At 42.4% G+C, this 16,137-nt stretch overlaps 1 protein-coding gene across 1 annotated transcript in view; it reads right to left on the reverse strand.

Moving 5' to 3' along the window:
• Positions 1-3,590: 3,590 nt before the first annotated feature.
• VSTM5 (V-set and transmembrane domain containing 5) overlaps positions 3,591-16,137 on the reverse strand; it is a 33,450-nt gene continuing 20,903 nt past the window's right edge. The window contains exons 2-4 of the mRNA XM_055283289.2: positions 7,566-7,892; positions 7,312-7,452; positions 3,591-7,181 (exon numbers count right to left, since the gene is read on the reverse strand). Of these exons, the coding sequence (XP_055139264.1) occupies positions 7,138-7,181; positions 7,312-7,452; positions 7,566-7,892 (512 nt within the window). The 3' untranslated portion in view covers positions 3,591-7,137. The remainder of the gene's footprint in view (positions 7,182-7,311; positions 7,453-7,565; positions 7,893-16,137) is intronic.

The following is a 16,137-nucleotide window of genomic DNA, read 5'->3' on the forward strand; positions in this document are numbered from 1 at the left end:
CTAATCTGTACAGTTTCACTCACATGAGGAGTCTTGTGTGTGATTTTGAAGGCTCAGGCTAGAAGAATGAGTCTGAGACTTTTGCTGAATGACCAGTTTTTGTTTATATAAACTTCTACTATTGCAGATTGAGACTTTGGTAAACTAATAAAAATGAATTCCTAAAATGAAATTTTGAAAAGATACAAAATAAAAGCCCCATTTATTTGATTATAACTTGATTAAATTGCATCAAATATTAGAATTTATAGACAGAGTCTCACTCTGTTGCCCAGGCTGGAGTGCAGCGGCACTGTTTTTGCAGAGGTCACTGCAACCTCTGCCTCCTGGGTTCAAATGATTCTCATGCGTCAGCCTCCCGAGTAACTGGGATTACAGGTGTGTGCCACCACGACTGTCTAGTTTTTGTAATTTTGATAGAGACAGCGTTTTGCCGTGTTGGCCAGGCTGGTCTTGAACTCCTGGCCTCAATTGATCCTCCCACCTCGGCCTCCCAAAGTGGTAGGATTACAGGCATGAGCCACAGCGCCCAGCCCCCACAAATGTAAACATTTCTGAATGCTTTATTTTTTATTTCTCTGCTTGTCATGAATCAGTAACAATTCACGGACCAGGACCACACCTTGAGTAGAATGGCTGAGAATACATGTGCAGATACTACCGTCTGTTCTTTTAAACCCCATCTGAGTAGAGTGGGATGATTGAAGACTTTACGTTCTTCATGTCTTACTTTCCCTGTTTGGTTATGTCGCTGTAGTGAGTAGCCAGTACCGACCTAAAGAATTGTAGAAACTAAAGCAAATGTGTGGGAAAATGGTAGCTTAGTTGCTGTGGTAGCAATTCTTGTGCCTTGTGTTTATTTACATTTTCTAGTTTAATGTTTTAACCTGAATTTCCTGGAGTTTGAAGGATGTGCTATGGAAACTTGGGAGACAGTTTGAAGAAAACCAATTAGCCCCTCAACAAGTATTAACAGGTTGGCAAAGAGCTGTGTTTGAATCTTGGCTCTACTACTGGCTTGCTGTATGAACTTGGCAAGGTTTCTCTGTGAACGTGTTTCCTTACATATAAATGAAGATAGAGATGCCTCCTCTACTAACCTCAGTGGTGATTGAGAAGTTTCAGTAAGGTTGGTAATGTTAAATTCTAAAGTACTACGTAAATATAAAGCATTAAGCAAGTGTGCTTCTAAGAGTCAAGCCAATTAGAAAAAATGGTTGAGACACCAGCTGTATTTATTAGGAGAAAGCATTTCAGAATGTCCTGTATTCATATTTGCGTGATGTGTTATATATGGTGAAGATATTGAGTGTTTTAATCAGATTTCTTTGCTGGAACACCATCAAATCAAAGGGATAACCTGATTATCTCATGTTGCTCAGGAATTGTAATTGGCCCTTAAATGCTGGGATTACAGGTATGAGCCACCACGCCTGGCCTCCTTAGGTATTGCTGATGAATAAAAACAGGGGCAACTAGATTATTTAGTAAGTTCACTTTGTTTAGTTGGAAAAAAATCCTTTCAGAACATGAGGTACCCAAGAAAAAAATATTTTTACAGACAGAACTACCTGGACAAGCACTAGCCTGTAACATCAAAGGAATTTAACCTACATATGTGTGTGAGATGGAGCAGGGACCCCTTCTTAAAGGCCTGTGGGTGCCCTGAGCCTGAAAATAAAGGAAAATCTTGAATTCCTTCGAGGGAATTTCCAGGGTAGTCCTGAGACGTAAATAAGCAACTTGATAAGCAAGAAGGTAATTGTAGTTTAAAACAATTGCCCAGGAAGTTAAGAGTCCAGATGCTTGGTTCCCTATAGAAACTAAAGATAACATCTTAAAATATGTCCCTGAGTTGTTTTCAGAATCTCAGATCCCCACCAAGTGGATTTGCTGGCATGTAGACCTCAGATAAGCAAGGACAACTAGGACTGCCGTTCTTTGTTCTGAATTTCTTCCTGAGGGGCCTGGAGAAGGTCATGCCTGTGAGCTGGAGCTAACATTCTTTTCTGTTGACCCAAATTTTAGACAAAGCTTGTCCTTAGCCAATTGCAAATCAGAAAATCTCTGAATCCACCTATGATTTGTTGGCCCCTGCTTCATTGTCCCACCTTTTACGTCAAACCAATATATAGCCTCCATGTATTGATTTATGACTTTGCCTGTAACCTCTGCCTCTCCACCTTTGTGGGTTTTTTGGGGTTTTCTTGATTTTGTTTTTTGAGACAGGGTCTTGCTCTGTTACCCAAGCTAGAGTGCAGTAGTGCAATCAGCTGCTATTGCATCCTCAACCTCCTGGGTTCAAGTAATCCTCCTGCCTCAGCCTCTTGAGCAGCTGGAAATACAGGTATACACCAACACATCTGTCTAATTTTTTAAAAATGTTTATAGAGTCAGGGTCTCACTATGTTGGCCAGGCTGGTCTCAAACCAGCTCAAGGGATACTCTCACCTTGGCCTCCCAAAGTGCTAGGATTACAGGTGTGAACTATTGTACCCAGCCTTGCCTCTCCACCATTAAAACCCTTACCTGTAAGCCATTGAGGAGTTGGAGTTCTTGCTTGGTGCCCTACAATAAATGCCTCACTTCCTCTTGCTGCAGTCCCAACGTCAGTGCTTGGCTTTGCTGTGCCAGATGAGCAGACCCCAGTTTGGTTTGATAATGTATACTTTATAAAACCAAATCTAACACTAAAACTTTAGATTTATTTTACATTATCAGTACCCTTTCTTCCACCAATACTCAATCTCCGGTGAATTTTATGTAAAAAACCCACCGAAATCGTGGAATATTGAATTCCCTAAAAGACTAAGAGATTCACAGGAGGTAGAGTTGAATGCATTACTTACCAGGAGGAAACCATCTTGGTTGAAGGAACTAGCCTGATACATAGAAACTTTGCCTAAGATGATTTTTGTATATATCATTTGAAATAAAAAGTAATTTTTCAGTGAACAAACAATTACAGTGTATTCAAAAAAAACCCAGCCGGCGCGGTGGCTCATGCCTGTAATCCCAGCACTTTGGGAGGCTGAGGCAGGCTGATTACCTGAGGTCAGGAGTTCGAGGCAGGCTGATTACCTGAGGTCAGGAGTTCGAGACTGGCCTGACCAACACGGTGAAACTCTGTCTTTACTAAAATATAAAAATCAGCCAGGCATGGTGGTACACACCTGTAATCCCAGCTACTTGGGAGGCTGAGGCAGGAGAATCGCTTGAACCTGGGAGGCGGAGGTTGCAGTGAGCTGAGATGGCGCCACTGCACTCCAGCCTTAGTGACAAGAGCAAAACTCTGTAAAACAAAAAACAATTAATAGTGTATTCATACTATAGACTGCATTGTGCAGGCAAGAAGAACGAAGTTTTGGTATAGGTAGACATGAAATAATTCCCGACACATTAAGGAAAGACTGGTGAGTTGTAGGGTAATGTATATGATAGAATCCCATTTGACTAGAAAGAAAATAGGATAAATATGTATATTTGGCATATATATACACAGATATATTCATATATGCATAAGCAAGTCTAGAAGGATACACACCAAATTTGACTATTGTTTCCTCTGGATTGAGGGAAGGAGAGAGATTTTTGCTTTATTTAGTTTTTGTTAATTAACTCTAGCCAAAGATACTTTTACTTTAATATATATAGACTTTAGTGCCATTTGAATTTTAAAGAAGGATTTATCACCTCTGTAATTAAGCCAAACCAAAAGTACCCACTTAATTTTTAAAGGGCAGTGGAAATGTTCTCAAGAATTGGAAAAGCTGACAGCCAGGTTGGGTGGATTCAGGGGTTCAGAGAGATGCAACCTCTGGCAACTCACACCATCAGTGGAAATTGAGTTGGGGATAGATGTGCTAACAGTGATCACAAGGATTTGCTCTGCTTTTAGTAAACTATGGATGTGTCTGATGCTTCCCTGGAAACTGGGCAGAAGAAACCTATGCTGGATATGTAAAAGCTGATGCCGGTGAGACGGTTTCCACTTCCCTCAGTATCCTCCCCAGTGTTGTCAAGGAGGCAGCACGTGAGTCACGTCCCTGGGGATTCACTCTATCATATTTGGCTCCTTGGTCCTGGTTACATCTCCAGCATTCTATTCTGCCATCTCTTCTAAATCCCTTGTTACACTTACCCAGCTTTTCGGGATTGTAGGGTTTGTCTCTGCATTCTTGCCTGGGGCAAGATATCCTGATAACCTCTCTCACTGCCTTTGCTTCTCACCTTTGTGAGGTATTGCTTCAAATCAGAGTAAGCACGAAGTGCTCTCAGGTATTTACCATCTTATGTGGCCTTCAGAGGACATGAGCTCTCCTTGCATACCCGGAACACCATGAAATGAGAAAGTACAATATATACCTTTTGGGGTTCTAAGACCATAACCTCTGAAAGGACATTCTGTTGACAAAGCATGTGTGTTCTGTAGGGCATCTTATCCACTGCTGCACAAGTGGTACAATTGTCACATCCTACTTTTGGCCCATTCCAGAAGCAGGAAGAACGCTATTGAATTACAGTTAATATTCTGAAAGCATAAATTTCAAATTGGTCTTCTGGCTACAATTGGGGGGAGAATGGTGGTGCTGATAAGGTGTAGTTTTTCTGAATTGCTAAATAATGTTTACTGTTAGAACCAGTGTAATTAGTTGCATTGTCGCTTAAAATATGTGCCAGACCTGACTGCGATTAAGGGTTTTGTTTATGCTCAGCTTGACCAGGACACAGCACCTAGAGCCTCTTGATTTCTTGGCAGGAGCAGGCACACACACAAAGGACCAGGGCTTTATTTTCAGGTTTTATTTCATTCATTCTTTAAAACACTTTTTTTTTTTCACAGTTTGAAACATAATTTGTAGCTTAACATTTGCACTAGCTAATCTCTATGATTTTTATTTTTCTGAAAAACAAAAACCTCAGGCTCTGCATTTTAAACCTTTCCACAGGAATGTTCAGGATGGCAGAGCTTTAAAAATTCAAAAGAAACCTTTTTTTCAAAGAAATGGAAAGCCAAGGAAAGAAGCTTTTTAAAAAAAAAAAAAAAAATTGTAACTTTCCACACTACTGATGTGAATAAACTGTCATGAGATTTTGGGGGGGCAATTTAATTGACATTTGCCATGGAGGCCTCTTAGTGGGTATTCTTTTCCAACTCCCCTTTGATTATGAAGATTGCCAGCCCTGACTTCGGACAAGCGGAAGAGCAGAGTTCTGAAAGGCAGGTAGTGTGGAAGAGGACACGCTGGCCCCAGCAGCTACCCAACTCCTACTTCTTTCCTGCTGGTGGCCTCTCTGTGTGAAAGACGAGAAAGAAATTAGCAGATTATCCTTGAGCCCCTTGGATACTCCTCACCTCGTTTCTTCACAGCACTGGAAACTGTCCTGGCCCAGGGCCTGGTTCCTCCGACTGCTGCATGGGGAAAGGGCACAGTGTGTGAGTTTACGCATGTGTCTACAGGAGGCGCCTTGAGAGTATCTTCTACCTGTCAGGTGCTAGAGCTACACATCCGTTGTGTAGACCAACTGCTGTCACCTTTTGAATCAAGCAGTGCCTTGGGAGTCCTGCTCTGGATACTGAGAGTTCCTGTCTGAATATTCTGAGATATCCCTTCCCAAAACTCTGGATTCAATATTGAGGGAAAGGGCTGTAACTTATCCAAGCAACTCCTCTGCCACATAGGAAATAGAGAAGATATGGACATTGGAGGCCTGAAAGGAGGGAGAAGAGAAAGGAATGTTCTAGCACTTCTTAACCTTTGCATGGGTGAATTTGCAGCTGAGGACTAGGAACACATCATCATCGGATGGTACCTTTGGTCTGTAGCTATGAATATTGGAGAGATAAGAGAATGGAAAATAAATCCATGCCTGCTTTTAGAGCTTGTCAAATGGAAGTTGGGATGGAGAAACTTACAGGTGAACATGGTGACCAACAACCTAAGGGAATAATGACCAAGGCCAGCTGTGGTCCAGTCCCCAATCTCACCTGGAGCCCCAAGACCTCAGAGGATTTTATCAATTTCTAATACTCAGATAGAATAGCATTTTCCAGTATAGCTTTCCAGATCCTTGAAGAAGCCTCATGCTTTTCGTAAGTTGCTCAGAGAACTCTGTGCATACTGTGGGCTTCTCTTGATACCCTGACTGTGAGGTAGGCAAGGGCCAAGCGTTCCTCAGCCCAGGTAGGAGAGGGCAAGGGCCTGACTTGAGACGTGAAGTGTTAGTGACTGAGGGGGACAGATCCAAAGCCCGAGATGACTGATTTTCCAGCTGCATCACCCACTGAGCAAGCTCAGCTTTCACACAGGTGGCATCCAGTGCGTCAGGAGGCCAGGTGCTGCCCATAGTGGAGATGAGCTGTTGTTTTACTTACAATGGCCTAAGTTTGAGCCATGGGAGGGAAAATCCAATTAACATTGGAGTGAGGGAGGAAGAGAAAGATAATTTTCTCTCTATTCCTTGTATCCAAAGATGGCCTCTCAGGAGTCCCTTGAGCTCCTCTCCCATAAAACTCCCAGCCACTGGGCCTCACTAATGAGCAACTCATTGCAGCACAACAGCACCAACCCCCACCCCCAGTCTGTTTCCACCTCTGCTCTGAGGCAGCAGATTGTCTAAAAGCCTCAGGTTTTCCCAGAATAGCTCCCACAGTAGTGCTTGCTTGTGGGATACCAGATAGGGGGCTGGTAGGCACAGCAGTTGCAGAGCAGGCAGGAGCACAGAAAGCATGTTCTAATGCTGGCTGCACATCCATCTGGAAATCCTCTGGCCTCTGATACAGGGACTCTGACAACAGGCCATCCTGCATGCCAGAGCGAGTGTTGTGAGCAAGCAGCCAATGCCTGCACTCACCCATTGGTTATGGGTCAGCACGGCCCTGATGTTGCAGCCAAGTGAAGCTCCTGGTTCAAAGCCTCAATCACTCTTCTCCTTGAACTTAGCGCAAGTCCTAAAACTAGCTTTGTCCCATCCACAGTCCTCAACTCCATGCAGTCAATGTTGTTAATCTCCCACTGTCCTGTTAGGAGCAGGCTGCAACGGGACCACACACAATGAGAATAATAGCTGTGCTTGCTCTTTTTGTTGGAGAATGGTTTCCTCTTGAGGTAGGAATGCAGTCAGGCCCAGCCTTGGCTAACACTCAACATCTTCCAGCTCAATCTCCTCAGTTGTGCTTTCTGTAAAGCAAAGACAAGTCAGTGAGTTGGAAATCAAGCCACATCGTGCTTTCTTGGTGAGAACAAGATAACACATGCCACCTCTGGCCTCAAAACCACTCATGGATTATCACAAGGCCCAGGGGGTTACCTTTGAGTTTGTGTCCTCTCTTCCTCTGAAACTTATACGCACACTTATTACAAACCCACATGAGGCTGATTAATACTGCGGCCACAGCAGCGAGGAAAGCAAGGATGACAGCGACAAAGTGCAGGTCTTCATAGAGGATCTCTATGGAGTGAGGGTGAGGGGAGGGGGAAGACAACATTTCTTTAAATATCGTGAAATTGGCCTCCCACACGCTCACAGTTCAGAGGGGTGCCCGGGGCCCGGGGATGTCTTACCAGAGACGTGCAACACAATGGTGCCAAACTGGCTGCTCCCCAGGCGCTCCGTCACGGTGATGACATAGTAGCCGGAATCCCTCACTCCCACACTGAAGAGCTGGATGGAGCCGTTGTCAAAGGTGCAGACTCTGTCCTTGTGGCTTTGGGAGATGTTGGCCTGAGTCCCTGGTTTCCACTCCACGATCTTCTGCGTTCCCCAGTTGGACGAATATGTCCATTCGATGGTGGGCACTCCATGACAGGAGTACTCAACTGAGAGCAGGATGTCTTCTTTGACGGTGGCATTGATGGTGGCCTGAGGAATGTACAGGGACACGCCCTGACCTGCAGGATGATATGCTGGATGTTGGGCACATATATATGGCTTTATACTGAAGTGAACTTATATAATTTGTTAATCTATTTTACAAATATTTATTGTCTGCCTATTATATGCCAGGAACTGTTCTAGGTTCTGGTGCTTAAGCGATAATGCTGAACAAGATGCAAGGCTCCCTGGAGATAGAGAGCTCTCTACACACAGAGCAACCTTTTTCCGTTTTGAAGACTCTATTTAGAATGCTCCCTTTTACTTCAACCTGAAATCTGACACCTTTGTAGCAAGGTGGACTACAGAGGTTCTCTCCCAGTATATGGGAGCCCTTCTGATGCCCAAGGACTGTTCTCATGACTCTCTGGATCACTCCTTCTCACTCAAGCCCTCAGTGTGTGACATAGTTATTCTTTAACACAGAACAAAGTGCAGAGTTTAAGACGACTGGAATAAAGAAGAAAACAGAGGTCAAATTCCAGGCCAGACCTTGGAGGGTGGGAATCATGTTTTCTTTATCCCTATGGTCCCTGAACCCAGTACAATGCCTGGCAAATAGTGGTTGGTCAATAAATGTTTGCTGAGTAAATGAATAAGTGAATGACCAAATATTTACAGCAACAAGAACATGAGCCTTTTCCTAATAGAAATGTTGATGCTTGGGTGGTTTGAAAAATTAGGTACATCTAAAAGCTAACATACACATAGGGAAGAGAACTATATTTAAGACTTTCTGTGCCAGTTACTATGTTATCTACTTTATAATTATCTTTTATTTTATTTTATTTATTTTTTGAGATGGGGTCTTGCTGTCTCCCAGGCTGGAGTGCAATGGCTCGATCTCGGTTCACTGCAACCTCCAACTCCTGGGTTGAAGAGATTCTCCAGCCTCAGCCTCCCAAGTAGCTGGGATTACAGGCACCCACCACCACACCTGGCTAATTTTTTGTATTTTTAGTAGAAACGGGGTTTCACTGTGTTAGCCAGGCTGGTCTCAAACTCCCGACCTCATCATCTGCCTGCCTTGGCCTCCCCAAAGTGCTGGGATTACAGGCATGAGCCACTGCGCCCAGCCATCTCCTTTATTTTTTACATAGGCACACCAACATGCCCACATAATGGAAGAGGAGGGATTTCAGCACAGCTCTGATTCTAATCCTCGATCTCTACTTTGTTTTCTGTTTTGTTTTGTTTTTGAGACAGTCTTGCTCTGTCGCCCAGGCTGGAGTGCTGAGTCATGATCTCGGCTCACTCAACCTCCGCCTCCTGGGTTCCAGTGATTCTTGTGTCTCAGCTACCTGAGCTGGGATTACAGGCATGTGCCACCATGCCAGGCTAAATTGTTTTTTGCATTAATAGTTTTAGTAGAAATGGGGTTTTGTCGTGTTGGCCAGGCTGGTCTTGAACTCCTGGCCTCAAGTGATCTGCCTTCTCAGCCTCCCAAAATGTTTGGATGACAGGCATGAGCCACCATGCCCAGCCCGTATCTCTACTTTGTGGCTATCTATCAATCATGTATCTACATTTCCTGATTTTTCTGACCTCAAATATGAGCAGTTGCACTAGTGATTATTGCTGTAAGATTTAGAGAACTATATTTAGAACTAATAACTTCTGTGCATTTCATGTACATTCTGTTAACTATGTTGGTCAAGGTTACTAACAGGTTAATATCCTGGGAGACTACCAGCCCTTTTCACACCCTCATGGAACTTCGCTTTGAGCATATCAGTTACTTTGGCCCAAGAAACTGCAAAACTAAAAAATAAATAAAAATAACCACTCCAAGTTTCTCAGATGCTGATACAACTGGAAACTGGCTGACCAGTTCTTGCTGGTTTTTGTATTTCTCTGGACCAGAGAAACCTCTTTTTCCTTTTTTTTCTCCTTTTTTTTTTTTTTGGTAGAGATGAGGTCTTTCTGTGTTGCTAGGACTGGTCTTGGACTCCTGGCCTCAACCTCCCAGAATGTTGGGATTACAAGTGTGAGCCACTGTGTCTGGCCTAGAAAAGCTTCTTTAAAAATTTTTTTTAAAATTTAGTTGACAAATAACGATTGTATACATTCGAGATATACAGCCTGATGATATATCTCTATGTTGTGTAATGATGATCACAATTAATATATCCGTCACCACTCACGCTGAACATTCAGTCCCCAGAATTTGCTCATCTTATAACTCAAAAGTTGGAACCTTTTGATCTACGTCTCCCTCTTCCCCACTGGCCCCAGCCTCTGGCAACAACAGTTCTAATCTATTTCTATGAGTTCAATTTTTTTAGATTCCACATATAAGTGAGATCATACAGTATTTGTCTTCCTATGTCTGGCTTATTTCATTTAGCAGCTTAGCATAATGTCTTTCAGGTTCATCCATGTTGTCACAAATGGCAGGATTTTCTTCTTCATATGGCTGAATAATATTCACATATATATTTATTTATGTATTCATCTGTCGATGGACACTTAGGTAGTTTCCATGTCTTGGCTATTGAGAATATGGTGCAGTGAACAAGAGCATGCAGATATCTCTTTGATACATTGATTTCAATTGTTTTTGATATATACCCGGTAGGATTGGTGGATTGTATGGCACTTTTCTTTTTTCATTTTTTTTTTTTTTTTTTGAGACAGAGTCTCACTGTGTCACCCAGGCTGGAGTGCAGTGGCGCAATCTCGGCTCACTGCAACCTCTGCCTCCCAGGTTCAAGCGATTCTCCTGTCTCAGCCTCCCGAGTAGCTGGGATTACAGGTGCCCGCCACCATGCCTGGCTCATTTTTGTCTTTTTAGTAGAGATAGGGTTTCACCATGTTGGTCAGGCTGGCCTCGAACTCCCGACATCAGGTGATCCACCCGCCTCTGTCTCCCAAAGTACTGGGATTACAGACATGAGCCACCATGCCCGGCTGGTACTTCTATTTTTAATTTTTTTTGAGGAATCTCCATACTTTTTTCATAATAGCTATATCAATTTACATTCCCACTGACATTGTGCAAGGGTTCCCTTTCTCCATATCTTGACCAACATTTGTCATCTTGTCTTTTTGATAATAGCCAGCCTAACAGGAGTTAGGTGATATCTCATTGTGGTTTTGATTTGCACTTCCCCGATTAGTTCAGCACCTATTTATATACGTGTTGGCCACTTGTATTATTTTCTTTGGAGAAATCACTATTCAGGTCCTTGTGCCCATCTTTAAATCATTGTTTCTTTTTTGTTGTTTGTTTTTTGCTTTTGAGTTATATGAGTTCCATGTATATGGAAAACTTTCCAGGTTTGAAGTTATTTTCCTGAATTCTATAGATTGCCTTTCCATTTTGTTGATTGTTTCCTTTGCTGTACAGAAGGTTTTTAGTTTGATGTTGTCCCACTTACTCATTTTTGGTTTTGTTACTTGTGTTTTGGGTGTCGTCCAAAAAGTTATTGCCAAGACCAATGTCAAGAAGTTTTTCTGCTATTTTCCCTTCTAGGAGTTTTATGGTTTCAGGTCTTACACTTAAATATCTAATCCATTTCAAGTTAATTTTTGTGAATAATGTAAGATAAGGGTTCAATTTCACTCTTTGACATGTGAATATTCAGTTTTGCCAACACCTTTATGAAGAGACTCCTTTCTTCATTGTGTATTCTTGGCACTTTAGTCAAATATTAGTTGACCATATATAAGTGCCTTTGTTTCTGGGCTATTTTGTTTCATTGATCTATGTGCCTGTTTTTATGCCAGTGCCATACCATTTCAATTTACTATAGCTTTGTAATTTACTTTGAAATCAGGAGACATGATGCCTTCAGCTTTGTTCTTCTTTCTCAAGATTGCTTTGGCTATTCAGGATCTTTTGTGCTTCTATATGAATTTGATGTTTTTTTTTGAGACAGGGTCTCCCTCTGCCACCTAGGCTGGAGTGCAGTGGCACAATCATGGTTCCCTGTATCCTTGACCTCCCTGGGGTTAAGGTGATCCTCCCACCTCAGCCTCCCAAGTAGCTGGGACTATAGGTGTGCGCCACCACATCCAGGTAACTTTTGTATTTTTTGTAGACACAGGTTTTCACCATGTTGTGCAAGCTGGTCTCAAACTCTTGGGCTCAAGGGATCCACCTGCCTCAGCCTCCCAAAGTGCTAGGATTACAGGCGTGAGCCACTGCATCTGGCCTGCTTTTTTGATTTCTGTGAAGAATGCTGTTGAAATTGTGATACGGATTGCATTAACACTGCAGATCGCTTTGGGTAATATGGACGTTTTAACGATATTAATTCTTCCCATCCATGAACATAGGGTATCTTTCCATTTATTTGTGTCTTCAGTTTCCTTTGTCACTGTCTTATAGTTTTCAGCGTATAGGCTTCTTGTCTTCTTTCTAAATTTATTCCTAAATATTTTATTATTTTTGATTTTATTGTAAATAGGACAGTTTTTTTTTTCTTCGTTTTCTTTCCTTTTTTTTTTTTTTTGTTGTTATTGTTGAGATATGGTCTTGCTTTGTCACCCAGGCTGGAGTGCAGTGGTGCAGTCTTGGCTCGCTGCAGCCTTGACCACCTGGTCAAGGTCAGAAATAAATGAAATAGAGACTAGAAAAATAATAGAAAAGATGTACAAAACTAAGAGTTGATTTTTTTTAAAAAAGAAATAAGGGCCAGGCTTAGTGGCTCACGTCTGTAATCCCAGCACTTCGAGAGGCCAGTGTGGGAGAGGATCATTTGAGGCCAGGAGTTCAAGACCAGCCTGGGTATAATTTAGTGAAACCCTATCTCTACAGGAAGCAAAAAATTAGCCAGGTGTGGTGGTGCACACCTGTAGTTCTAGCTACTTGGAAGGCTGAAGCAGGCGGATCACCTGAGCCCAGGAGTTCCAGGCTGCAGTGAGCGATGATCATGCCATTACACTCCAGCCTGGGCAACACAGCCAGATCCTGTCTCTAAAAAAATTAAAAATAAATAAAAATTCAAAAACAAATAAAATTGACAAACATTTAGTTTTCTGACCTGATCTTTATTATTTATTTTCTTCTGCTCTTCTTTTTCTATTAGTTTTCTAATACTTCCTTGAAGTGTAAAGTTAGGTTGATTATTCGACATCTTTTTTCTTTTTTCTTTTTTTTTGAGATGGAGTCTCGCTCTGTTGCCCAGGCTGGAGTGCAATGGCGCGATCTCAGCTCACTGCAAGCTCCGCCTCCTGGGTTCATGCCATTCTCCTGCCTCAGCCACCCGAGTAGCTGGGACTACAGGCGCCCGTCACAACGCCCGGCTAATTTTTTTTGTATTTTTAGTAGAGACGGGGTTTTACCGTGTTAGCCAGGATGGTCTCGATCTCCTGACCTTGTGATCCGCCTGCCTCAGCCTCCCAAAGCTCTGGGATTACAGGAGTGAGCCACCGCGCCTGGCCCGACATCTTTTTTCTTAACGTAAGCATTTATAGTTATAAACTTTCCCCTTAAAACTGCTTTTGCTGCACCCTATAAATTATGGTATACTATAATTCCATTTTTGTTTCAAGATTTTTTTCTTTGATACATTGGTTCTTTAGGAGTCTGTTGTTTAATTTCTATGTATGTGAGAATTTTCCAATTTTACTCCTACTGTTGATTTCTAGTTTCATATTACTGTGGTCAGCAAAGACATTTGATATAATTTAAATCTTCTTGAATTTGTTAAGACTTGAGAAAAACCTCCTCTTAATTAGGCAGACTAACCGGGCATTTAACTAGGTGTTAGGAACAAAGCGGTTTCTCCTTCCGTCAATCTATCACATATAATTAGGAATAAATAATCTATAACAGGCCGGGCGCAGTGGCTCATGCCTGTAATCCCAGCACTTTGGGAGGCCGAAGCGGGCGGATCACCTGAGTTCGGGAGTTCGAGACCAGCCTGACCAACATGGAGAAACCCCATCTCTACTAAAAATACAAAATTAGCCAGGCGTGGTGGTGCATGCCTGTAATCCCAGCTACTTGGGAGGCTGAGGCAGGAGAATCGCATGAACCCAGGAGGCGGACATTGCAGTGAGCCGAGATCATGCCACTGCACTCCAGCCTGGCAACAAGAGCAAAACTCCATCTCGTAATAATAATAATAATCTATAACAAAGATGAAAAATTAACAGTTTCATGGTTTTAAAGCAAACTGCTTGTCAATTATTTAAAAAGTTGAATTAATGAGTAACCACCTCTGCATCTCATGCTAAAATTAATCTAGAGTGAGTCCAGAGAAACTTAGTGGCTGGGCCAATATTCAGGCCTGGTTCAAGTGCTCTGTTCAAGGAGGTTGGTTCATTACATCAGCTTTCACTTATAAAATGGATGGGCTGGTCTGAAGGTAATGAGTTATCTCAACTGATTGTTCATAGTCAGTTACAGATTAAACCCCTTATTCTGCTCTTTCTCCCCTTCTCACTACTGCTCTTGAGTAGTCTTTAAAAAAAAAAAAAAAAAAGGACAGCAGGCAGCCATTAACAAGAATGAGCTTTGTATGGGCAAGGAAAGATATCTGTGATGTTACTAAGTTAAAAAAAACACATAAAACAGCATACCTAATGTGATCTAATTTATATTTGTGCAAATATGTGCTAGTATATACATATTATGTATGGAAAAATGAAAAAGTGTTGGAGTAATATATGCTAAACTATTAATAGGAATTGCCCCTCAGAGATCAAATGGCAGGAGAATTTTATTTTCCATGTAAGCCATTTATATAATTTTGAATTTTTCAGTTATTTATTAATAATTTTTTAAAATGTACTTTGAAAAGTCTTTTTAAGTTCTCCTGATTAGACTATGCAATCTTGGCCAGCAAAATTTAAAGTTTAAAAGTTTACCTTTGCATCTTCACTTGAATTATTTGTGAAAAGCAGAGAGGAACTACATTTCTAGGCATTTCCAAGATAGATGGGGATGCCTCTCTTAAAGAACAAGTCACAGAGCAGAAGATTTTAGCAGGACAGAAGTCACTGGAACCTGAACCAAAGGGCTTCCCAATTTCCTGGAGATGGTGAGACCCTCTGGTAACTAATCAGAAAGCTGTCAAGAGGAAATAGTAAAAGTACTAGGAAGCTGAAACCACCTACCGAGCAATGGGCTAGAATATAACACCCAGAAGGGTTACTTACTACTTTTCTTACAAATAAATTACAAAGGTTGTACTTTTCGGTTTTTTTAAACTTGATTATTCAGAAGGGGGATATATTTCTTGAAATCACAACAAAGGTCAATACTGTTGAGATGACAAGAATATCAACTAATGATAGGACAGGTATCTTGCCAACATAGTCTCTGCATTTAAGGAGTTATAGGGATACATCTTAATTACTCATTTTCACCTCATTTATCTGGAAAACAACTTATTCAGCAAATGTGATTGTCAGATGCAGCTGAGAAATAGAAACTAAGCATCATTGTCATCCTTATCAAGGCTTTAGTTAAGCAGCTAGCATATAGGTCTCACAGCCTAAGGTTCAGGAGTCCTAATTCAGAAAACAAGTGGCAGGGAGGTGTAGTGGAGACACCTGATGTGGGCAGGACACACCCAGGCTCTACCCTGAGACCTCCTCCTCGCTGGGAGATCTGGAGAAAGTCCTTAATTATGAGAGCCTCGGCTCTTCTGCGAGGATGAGGGTCGATGACACACGTAAGGCCCAGCAACAGGCCGGGCAATGACACAGAACTTTGTGTTCATCCAGGAGCCGCAGCCCCCACCACTTACCCTTCTCTGATCAGGTCTCTGTCACCTGCCTCAGGGTGACTGACCAACTGCCCCAGTTTGTCCAGGACTGAGAGATTTCCCAGGATGTGGCAGTTTCACAGCTAAAATCAGGACCGTCATGGGCAAACCAACAGAGTTGATTACTCGTGGTGGCTCACGCCTGTAATCCCGGCATTTTGGGAGGCCGAGGCGAGCAGATCACCTGAGGTCAGGAGTTTGAGAACAGCCCGGCCAACATGATGAAACCCTGTCTCTACTGAAAATACAAAGTTAGCCAGGCGTGGTGGCTGGTACCTGTAATCCCAGCTACTTGGGAGGCTGAGGCACAAGAATCACTTGAACCTGGGAGGCACAGGTTGGCAGTGAGCTGAGATAGCACCACTGCATTCCAGCCTGGGCAACAGAGTGAGACTCAGTCTCAATAAAAAAGAAAAACAGAAATATTGAAGAGCAGAGAGAAAACTCCAAGATATACCACTGTGTATTTCTGAGGTATTCAAAGGGGCTCAGTAGGGGAGCTGTGGAGGCAGCCAGCCCTGACAGGCTGAGGGAGAAGGAA

Source organism: Symphalangus syndactylus, chromosome 6 (genome assembly GCF_028878055.3).
Source record: "Symphalangus syndactylus isolate Jambi chromosome 6, NHGRI_mSymSyn1-v2.1_pri, whole genome shotgun sequence".
In the NCBI taxonomy this organism is placed as follows: Eukaryota; Metazoa; Chordata; class Mammalia; order Primates; family Hylobatidae; genus Symphalangus; species Symphalangus syndactylus.